This window comes from Salvelinus fontinalis, chromosome 33 (assembly GCF_029448725.1).
Source record: "Salvelinus fontinalis isolate EN_2023a chromosome 33, ASM2944872v1, whole genome shotgun sequence".
Lineage (NCBI taxonomy): Eukaryota > Metazoa > Chordata > Actinopteri > Salmoniformes > Salmonidae > Salvelinus > Salvelinus fontinalis.
Window position 1 is genome coordinate 24,439,015 of NC_074697.1, and position 10,410 is coordinate 24,449,424.

The following is a 10,410-nucleotide window of genomic DNA, read 5'->3' on the forward strand; positions in this document are numbered from 1 at the left end:
AGGAAATTCTCTCCTTGAATTAATGCATTTTTGACTATTTTGTATGGAGGGTTTTGACATTGATTTTGCAAAATGACAGCTAATGTAATTTTTCCCTGGTGATGTAATCAGGGTCAAGAGAAAAAAATACCAGCTTTCCCCAAAAAAGATTCTTAAAAATCTATTTAGGTTTTCCTTTTTTTGTTTCTTTAAAGCAACATCAGTGCTCTTAGAATTCCTGGGGCGGCGATAGTTCTTCAAAGCAGTATGTTGCCAGATAAGTGAACGGATAAAAGACAAATCTTAAGAGGCTGGGGAGGTGTTGACTCGCAAAGCCCAACAAAGACACAAATAGATGAGATTTTTCTATATATATATTTTTTGTAATTATCTCGGAGGAGGAGGAGATGAGTTAACAGCCATGGAATTGTCTGCACCGGTTAGCTAACTTTAGCTTGTTTTTTCCCAGGTCTCCTTCATTCTTTCTTTGCCCCCATATTGACAAGGCCTCTGTGCCAAAGCCAGCCGCCGCTCACTCTGTCACAATAACAATTCTCACTGAAGGTCCCCACATTGTCTAATAGGCCAGGCATGGCCTGCAAAGTTAATTACAGCTTCCCTCCTAGAGAAATGCTTTTATCTCGACTCCCAACCTTCTCCTTCCCTTCTAAACACTGCCATCTTAGTGCCTAGTATTTGAAGTTATTGTACAGTTTAAAACAGAGCGGCCTAGTTATGACCATTCTGCGATCAGGGGATGCTTTTGTATCTCTGCCTCTTAACGATTTTAATTGTAGCTACTGTATGTGCCGGTGGGTCTTGTGCTGCAGTATAAGTGCTGAAAAAGCTATTTTCTCTCTACTCCACAGCAAGATAAGAGGTTTTTATAAGCAGATGTGGAGATTTTGAACCACCCCCAATCGATGTCTCAGTTTTATTATTAAGCTGTAACAGCTTAATTTCGCAGCACCACATGAGCATTGGGCTCTGACGGCACTTAATGAGTGTCATGCTCTTTTCAACCGTGTCAAATTTCTGACAACCCTCCATTTCTCCTCATGCTTCGCAGTAGGCTGTCGACGCCATAATGATAATTTAGAGAGAAAACAGCCTAGCACCCAAGCTGTGTACCAAATCATTTTGTCAAGAGCTCAACTGCAACTTTGGGGGCTGTGGAGGGAATAGATAAGTGGGTGAGATGAAAGTGAAAATCCCTACATTTTGTGCCCACTCTCTTCACTTTCCACTTTATCCCATTCCTGGTCTCTCTCCTTGTGCTCCACCTTAACTTGAGTGGCTTTGGATCAGAGTGAATGGAATTGAGTCCTCTTTGGGGGACAAACTGTGCCCCATTGCCAGCTAACCACAGGGCCACAGTGATAACACTCCTAACAGTGACAACAAGTGCGGCTGTGTGTGTTTCCTAGCGCTCCTGTGATCTAGTGCATGTGGTTTTCTATTGTCTTCTCTCCTAATTCAATTATGTGGTCCTCCTCGGTGGCCTCACTAACTTCCAATACTACAGAATCCTTTTCTCCCCCTCTCCAACTTCACTCCATCCCTCTCTCACACCTCCCTCCATCACCTCTCCATCTTCCTCTTTATACCTTTGCTCCATCACTCTCTTTCAGCTCTTCCCCACCTCACTTTTTCTCTACTCCTCTCCTCCCACTGATGTTGTGTTTTGTCCCTCCCCTACACACAGTGAGGGAGACTCATCTGACTCGGAGATTGAAGACTGTGTGGACGGGGTCAAGTCCTGGCTGTCCAAAAACAAGCGATCTACCAAGAACCTCTCAGATGACGGCAGCCTCAAGAGCTCCAGGTCAGTATGGCACATCTTCACCACTAAGGTCCTGTCTTTACCACTAAGGTCCTGTCTTCACCACTAAGGTCCTGTCTTCACCACTAAGGTCCTGTCTTCACCACTAAGGTCCTGTCTTCACCACTAAAGTCCTGTCTTCACCACTAAGGTCCTGTCTTCACCACTAAAGTCCTGTCTTCACCACTACGGTCCTGTCTTCACCACTAAAGTCCTGTCTTCACCACTACGGTCCTGTCTTCACCACTAAGGTCCTGTCTTCACCACTAAGGTCCTGTCTTCACCACTAAGGTCCTGTCTTCACCACTAAGGTCCTGTCTTCACCACTAAGGTCCTGTCTTCACCACTAAGGTCCTGTCTTCACCACTAAGGTCCTGTCTTCACCACTAAGGTCCTGTCTTCACCACTAAGGTCCTGTCTTCACCACTAAGGTCCTGTCTTCACCACTAAGGTCCTGTCTTCACCACTAAGGTCCTGTCTTCACCACTAAGGTCCCGTCTTCACCACTAAGGTCCCGTCTTCACCACTAAGGTCCCGTCTTCACCACTGCTAAACACACACGCACATTCCGCCTGCTTACAAAGCAGCCCAAACTGGTTTTAGTGTCCATCCCTATCAGGATGTTGACGTGGTCCAGCCTAGCACTTAGCTCCCAATGCAGATAAAACAATTAGACTGGAACACTTGGCTAGACATAGGGAGGTGTTATTATTACTACTGGTGTTTCCTCCAGCCTCTTTGTCTTTTATTGTCACTGCCTTGATGACAGCCGCCTCCCTGGCAGTTTTATCGACATGCCCGGTGGCCAGCTGGCATGCATACCTACACCCCTCCTCTCCCTCTCTCTCCCGTTCTCCCCTCTCCCTGAGATTAATGGATGTGTCTGACAGCTTCGATTGCCCTAGATTTGTCTCCTTACCAGAAGATGTAACTGTCCCACACCCCCACTTCAGCTGCTCACGGCTTTGAAATACTTTTAAGAGTTTTTAAATCTCTCTTAACTGTGTGTCCCCACAGACATCCTCCGTTCCTTCAGGAGAGCTCAGTTCCTTGATCTCAGTTCTGTGTGTTGGTTAAGATGGAAACACACACACATGGGAAGTGTGTGTCCAGCTCTCTTGCTGTGTGTGTCCAGCTCTCTCAAAATATTTAACCACAATGAGATGCTTGACTGGAATTCTTTGTAACATTTACACACATGAAATTCAAATGAATACCCCCCTACTAAACTAATTCAAAACAGAGACTTTGATTTTGGATAAAGGAATTGATTAGAACAAGACAACACATTTTGTTTGAGGGTATTTCTCGAGTCAGTACATATCTTAAATTTGTATCTTGTGCATCTGTTTTTTTCTGTGTTGAAGTTGTGAATCCAAACAGACATTCTCTACCCCACATTAATTTGAATCATTGTTATATCTACTTGTCTTTACTTTCTTCCTGCTACGTTCAATCTATGCTCATCTTATTCCTGTTTTAAGTATCATTCCACTCTCCTTTTTAAGTTTGTAATTCATCTATCATTCTTTCTCTCTTCCTCCTCTTCCACTTCCTCCCTTCTACTTCAACTTTTTTCTGTCCTGCCACTCCTCCCTCCCTCCCTCCTCTTTCTAGATTTGCTGTAAACGTAGACGCAAAGGAAGGGAAAGAGGGTAAGGAATGGAAGGAGTTTAACAAAGAGAGCAAAGAGAAAGAGGTAGATCAGAGCAGGCCGTTGTCTGTGATGAGTTCCCTGAGCTACAGGAAGTGCTCCAACATCAATGACTCCATCGGAGATAAAGGGGACGACAGCTCCCTCTTCAGTTCCCTCAAGAAGGAACAGGACTCCCAGGAGTCTATCACCTCCTTCCGTAAGGCCAAGCCCAAATGCTCCTCACCCCAGGATGACTCCTACTCAGTCAGCTCCAGCTCCTGGAGGAAGTCCCAGACTGGGAACGATGATGACCGTGGCTCGGTTATCTCCCAGGCCTACACTGAAGCCACCAGCAGGGCTAGGAAGGGCATGGACAGCCGCTGGGGAGACTTCGACAAAGAGTCCACCGTGTCCTCCATGGCCCCCAGCCGGGCCTGCGTTGCCACCACGCGCTGTGGCCTGAGCCCAGAGGACGACACCAAGTCGACCATCAGCCTGTGTATGTCCAGTCCCCTGAGCCGCCGCAGCACTTCTGCACACGGTACGGACGAGTCATATGGAAGAAGTGGTCGCTGCCCAAGCAGCCACTCTCTTAGTCGTCGTTCTGGGGGCAGGAGCCCTGGCAGCGTAAGCCGTGCTGACTCACGCGTATCTGACTTCCGCAGCTGCCGCCTCAGCGAGTTTGATGACATGGAGGACGGGCACAGCGGGGCCCTCACTGAGCGCTCCTCGGCCTACAGCCCCCACTCCTCCACGGGACGTAGCCTGTCCATGCCCCCGCCACCCGCCCGCTCCTACAGAGATGATAACGAGCTCCCTGACACCTCGGACATCAAGCCGGCCACCGTCAGCCACCGCAACTACCTGGACCCCGACCTGGAGAAGGCCATCAACGAGGTGCTCAACTTCAAACCCATCAAGTTCAAACGCACCAGCCTGGAAGACTCAGAGGCCGAGGCAGGGAGAAAAGAGGACGACACAGAGAACGACAGGAAGAGTGTGCTTAGCGTCAGGGGGAGAGGCGACAGGGAGGCGGACAGCGGGCGCAGCACCAGCAGTCTGAGACGCTCAGCGTCGGCCGTGGATTGTAGGAGGTCCTCCAGCAGTATGAGCAGCCGCAGCCACAGTGGAAAGAAGAGCAAAGGCAAGAAGAAGAAGAGGAGCCACAGCTCTGAGTCAGACAGCTCCGATGATGACCGCTGCAGCAAGAAGGGCAGCTCCAAGAACAAAGGCAAGAAGTCCAAAAAGACGTCCAAAAAGACGTCCAAAAAGGAGTCTTCTTCCTCCTCATCCTTGGATTCAGAGTCTGACTCAGAGTCTGGCTCCAGCTCTGGTGGTTCTACCATCTCCTACAAAAGCACCAACAGTGTGAAGAGAGCCCCTGGCCGCCAGGCCCCTAGCCCAGAGGGGGAGAGGGAGGCGGGGACGCCTGTTGAGGGGCAGCCCCCTCCTAACAAGAAGGAGGAGAAGAATAGGAAGAAGAAAGTGGACAACCTGATGATGAAGTATCTGTACAGACCAGACAGTGACTGAGGCTGGCAGTAGGTGATGCCTGTTGCCTGGTGTGGAGTGTAGGAGTGTGTCCACTGCATGGTGTGGTGGTCTAACCACAGAGAGGTTGCTCAGTCAATCCTCTCCTCCTGAGTATAATATAATATAACCTAAATATCCAGTCACCTTTTGAGAGCCTAATACCACATCAGTTGTGTTATGAATGACGCATCACTTTGACTTACTTGACCTATTCCTGTTAGGGCTTCAACAGTGCATCATCATTACTGTAGAGATGTACAATTTCACTTGGCTCATCTCAAGACATTTTTGTTTTCTATTTACACTCTCAATTCCTAAATACTAATTGAGGTCCTTAATTCACGAGAGCTCATCAGAAAGCAATTTGAATTTGCATCTCTTCAATGGCAATCATTGTGACATTGCTTTGCAGTGCCGTAATTCAGAGAGAGGGGGGTGGGGGAGAGATAAGCGTGTTGTGGATGCATTACAATGCCGATTAGCCTAGCAACAGGGGCTTAGATCGGAGGAAAAGACAAAGCTGATGTGGGTGTAGCCGTAGTGCTGCTCACTAGTTCTCCACCCAAACGTCAGCCTGATTTATGGCCCCGGAAATAAGAAAATACCAGGGGTCGTCAATTAAGACGGCCACCATAGATTTCCCCTGCAGCCCCATTAACTCTGGCCGTAATTAGACCCACTGCATCGATTTACACAAGCAGCAAGTTCTTTTTAGATGCCCGATTGACAGTAATTAACACTAGGTTTGCATTATTTAAACAGGCCTGAATGTTAAATCCCGTTCAGACTAACAATAGCGGTAGGCTGCAGGAAGACTATCTAATGACAGAGAGAGGGTACTGAAGCCAGCCACTGCACTGTAGGTGTGCCATTCTTCTGTTTTTGGAGAGGAAGCCAATGTGCGCATAGCAGATTCATTCAACCACAACCACAAACCAGAACCAGAATCCATCACATTCTCTCTGTGTAATAAGTTTGTTTTTTAGTTTAAAAAATGGTATACAAATGGACCTACTTTAGTTGTATAACTAAAGCTACAGTAGTATGCATCTGTGCATGTGTTTGTGTACATTTATAATGTCTAACATTACATAAAGGATAAGAACATTGGATCGATGTTTGGTAATTATCGTGCCCCACTGTGTCCCAACTATCCTCAGGAGTTGTCTTTTGATCCTTTTTCTTTCTCTCTTCTTCCAGTCCCCCTAGCCGAAGACGTTTCTGCTTGGACAAATCTGACGAAGAAGAGGAGGAAGAACAAAAAGAAGGTGGTGCGTCTCGAGGGTCCTACCGCTCCAGATATACACGTGGCAGCTACCTGAACAACAGTGACAGTGAAGACAAGCCCTCTGAGACAACGTAGTTAACACACACCAGCTAACACACGCTGCATGTTGAGAGGGCCCCAGTGGTGCACGATTGGACACACTGTGCTGTTATCACACACGTGCACACACTCACAACTACTCTGTTCTTCTAACCCTGCAACATGGCAATGATACTATGACTGTCATTATTATTCTACTGTTACAAAACAGCTTGCATTGCTAAGGTCTAGAGAAGGTGCCATAGTACATCAGTGTACAGTACACAACACCAATGGTTTCTCTCGCTCTCCACTGGGCCAACCCTGTCTTAATGTATTTCACCAGTCACATGTGACTGTGTGTCTCCATCTTGGATCTGGCCCCTCCAGTTGAACAGCACCTCCATTAATAAGGACTTGTCTTTCTTGTCTCTGCTAGCTGCATGAGGACAGCTGCTGCTTGGCTGGAGCCATCGTCTCCTCCTTCCTAGATTTTATCATGATCATGGTTGTAACTGAGCCAAGGAACTGTAGCTATGTTCCCTGATGTTTTATCACTGCATTGGGAGTCAAGAAAGAAAAAAAACAAGAGAAAATATATACCAAAAGCCTTTGTTGCAACTAGGTGTGTACACTGTGTTATTTCTTATTTGCTCGTCCTGGTAAAAAAGACCAGAGTTTATTTTTGGGAGAAGTGCTGTTGATATAAGTAGGGTCCTCTACAGCTGTGCTTAGGTTCTGTCTGCAGTGCCACGCTGCGCCACACCGAACAAAGACGCTTTCATCGGCTCATCTGCTTGTTTTTTATTACTTGTTTTTGCAGGATAATAATGTTTCCTAACAGGAAGACAACAGAAGAGAGCTGCAGCACCAAACTGCTTGTGATGAAAGTTTAGTCCTTTCTCTTCTTTTTAAAATCTTTTTGTTTTGATGTTTGAAATAAAATTAGAATTTGTTTTCAAGAGTGCTGCCATCAAGAACATGATTTCCAGGAGGTTTGAGTGTAGTGTACCCTATGAAATGGTTTGTCTCATTTTATTTCAACTTGAATCGAACTAAGTACTTTGCAGAAATGCTTTTAGGGGAGGGTCTTTGGCTCAGCTTGGGTTTTTTCTCTGTCATTGTGGTTGTTCTTATGCTTTTCACTTGTTTTCTTCTCTCCATTTGATGTGCTTTGCTTTCCAAAGGGAATGATATTCAACACCATGCTTTATGGTGGTTTGCCTTTAGTTTATATCTCCTTCAACACCCACATTTTGACCATACCATACTGGATTACACATGGTGAGGATTAGGTGTCCTCAACCAGCATGTTAAATCCACCACTCTGTAAACTGGATATAATGCATTCAAATCCTTTTCAGTGTTCCTGAAGCCTATTTGTCATGTAGGATTCATCAGTATTCTGTCCTGAACCAATGCTACCCTTTATAACAGCGCAACAGTTTAACCAGGAAGATATTAAAGACCCACGCTTTTACAGTTGCTTGGTGTTACAATGAACCCTTCGACTGTCTCTTTAGTATTTATGAATTAGCATTAATGAATTTAGCAGGCCTGCCAAAATGTGTATTATCCATCTGTACATGGCAAGTGGGGCCAAAACGATTTTGTTGATACTCTGCGTGAAGGGATAAGTTTGGTGTGATTGTATTACACATGATTTTTAAAGACACTCGTCTATCACATCCCCTTGTTCTTTATGCCAGGGTTTCCCAAACTCGGTCCTGCCCCTGTGCCGGGTGCATGTTTTGGTTTTTGCCCTAGCACTACACAGCGGATTCAAATAACCAAAGCTTGATGATGAGTTGGTTATTTGAATCCACTGTGTAGTGCATGGGCAAAAAACTAAACCAGGACCGAGTTTGGGAAACCCTGCTCTATGCAGTCAACGTGACTTTTAAAAGGAATTTTAAACTGTTTTATGATGTCGTTGTATGATACTCTTAAACCTGAGTCATCATAAAACACCTGGGGGAAAAAATGAAAACAAAGAAATTAGTGAACATAACATTGCTGACTGTACACATTAATATTTATATATATAAATATCTGTATTGATTCATATTAGCTTTCAAAATAGTTCATGTTTATTTTCGTTATTGAACAAAATGACCACTTGTTATAAGTAATAATTTTGCATTACAGTTTAATATATTGTAAATAAATGACGACTCCAGACTGTAATTTTCTTCTCTCTGTGGGTTTTTGTTTGATATTTTCTGCATTGGTGTTTCAGCCTCCAAGCTCCGGTCTCTCTTTTCAGACTTAAATATGCACATTAGAAAATAGTCTCGTAGTAAACATTTCTGGAGGGCATACTGTGGAAAAAAAGAAATGAAAGGAAAAGATAAATTCTGTTCTCTGATGCATCCACTTTGATGTTTTCTGCAGCTTTGAGAAATGTCAACAGTATCACTGACCCTGACTCTGAGGCCTTTCAAAACAGGAACACGAGTTCATATTGACTATGACCTTTATCTTGTTTTCAAAGAAATCTGTTCCCTCTTTTATGAACATTTCATGGCAAATGGTTTTTAGTCTGAGGACAAATGGAGGGATTCACTATACAGCAAAGGAGAGACCCGGCACTATTACAGTGTTTAGACTACCATGCATTCAGTAGTGCTTTGTTCATCATCTTCAACACAACAGTTATTAGCAGGGAAACCTTGTTTACTGTGTGGGAGACGCCACAACCACCACGGTAAATGCCATCAGTTTCCCCCATTATGTTAGCATTAGTCCTACTGTACGTAACTATAGGGGCAAGGCACAGCAGATAGCCGAATACTTAACGGAACAAATGGAAGCCCATTGTACTTAATTACAATAACTGTATGTCCCAAAAGATTAAGGTTGCATCCTAGTTAGTCACTGACAATAATAGTCTCCTCCATATGTAACTAGGAGCACAGTGCAGCAGATGGCAAAGTACTGCTCCTTATGTAACTAAGAGCATAGTCCAGCAGATAGTCAAGTACTACTCCTTATGTAACTAGGAGCACAGTGCAGCAGATGGCCAACTACTGCTCCTTATGTAACAAGGAGCACAGTGCAGCAGATAGTCAGGTACTGCTCCTTATGTAACTAGGAGCACAGTGCAGCAGATAGTCAGGTACTGCTCCTTATGTAACTAGGAGCACAGTGCAGCAGATAGTCAGGTACTGCTCCTTATGTAACTAGGAGCACAGTGCAGCAGATAGTCAGGTACTGCTCCTTATGTAACTAAGAGTACAGTGCATCAAATGACCAACTACTGCTCCTTATGTAACTAGGAGCACAGTGCAGCAGATAGTCAGGTACTGCTCCTTATGTAACTAGGAGCACAGTGCAGCAGATAGTCAGGTACTGCTCCTTATGTAACTAAGAGTACAGTGCATCAAATGACCAACTACTGCTCCTTATGTAGCAAGGAGCACAGTGCAGCGGATAGTCAGGTACTGCTCCTTATGTAACTAGGAGCACAGTGCAGCAGATAGTCAGGTACTGCTCCTTATGTAACTAGGAGCACAGTGCAGCAGATAGTCAGGTACTGCTCCTTATGTAACTAGGAGCACAGTGCAGCAGATAGTCAGGTACTGCTCCTTATGTAACTAGGAGCACAGTGCAGCAGATAGTCAAGTACTGCTCCTTATGTAACTAGGAGCACAGTGCAGCAGATAGTCAAGTACTGCTCCTTATGTAACTAGGAGCACAGTGCAGCAGATAGTCAGGTACTGCTCCTTATGTAACTAAGAGTACAGTGCATCAAATGACCAACTACTGCTCCTTATGTAACTAGGAGCACAGTGCAGCAGATAGTCAGGTACTGCTCCTTATGTAACTAGGAGCACAGTGCAGCAGATAGTCAGGTACTGCTCCTTATGTAACTAAGAGTACAGTGCATCAAATGACCAACTACTGCTCCTTATGTAGCAAGGAGCACAGTGCAGCGGATAGTCAGGTACTGCTCCTTATGTAACTAGGAGCACAGTGCAGCAGATAGTCAGGTACTGCTCCTTATGTAACTAGGAGCACAGTGCAGCAGATAGTCAGGTACTGCTCCTTATATAACTAGGAGCACAGTGCAGCAGATAGTCAGGTACTGCTCCTTATGTAACTAGGAGCACAGTGCAGCAGATAGTCAAGTAC

General features: G+C 45.2%; 1 protein-coding gene across 3 annotated transcripts in view; it reads left to right on the forward strand.

Moving 5' to 3' along the window:
- LOC129831864 (unconventional myosin-XVIIIa-like) overlaps positions 1–6,260 on the forward strand; it is a 190,239-nt gene extending 183,979 nt beyond the window's left edge. For all 3 annotated transcript variants that reach the window (XM_055895376.1, XM_055895377.1, XM_055895378.1), the window contains 3 exons: positions 1,685–1,804; positions 3,419–4,978; positions 6,171–6,260. In XM_055895376.1, the coding sequence (XP_055751351.1) occupies positions 1,685–1,804; positions 3,419–4,970 (1,672 nt within the window). In that variant the 3' untranslated portion in view covers positions 4,971–4,978; positions 6,171–6,260. The remainder of the gene's footprint in view (positions 1–1,684; positions 1,805–3,418; positions 4,979–6,170) is intronic.
- The last annotated feature ends 4,150 nt before the right edge of the window (positions 6,261–10,410 follow it).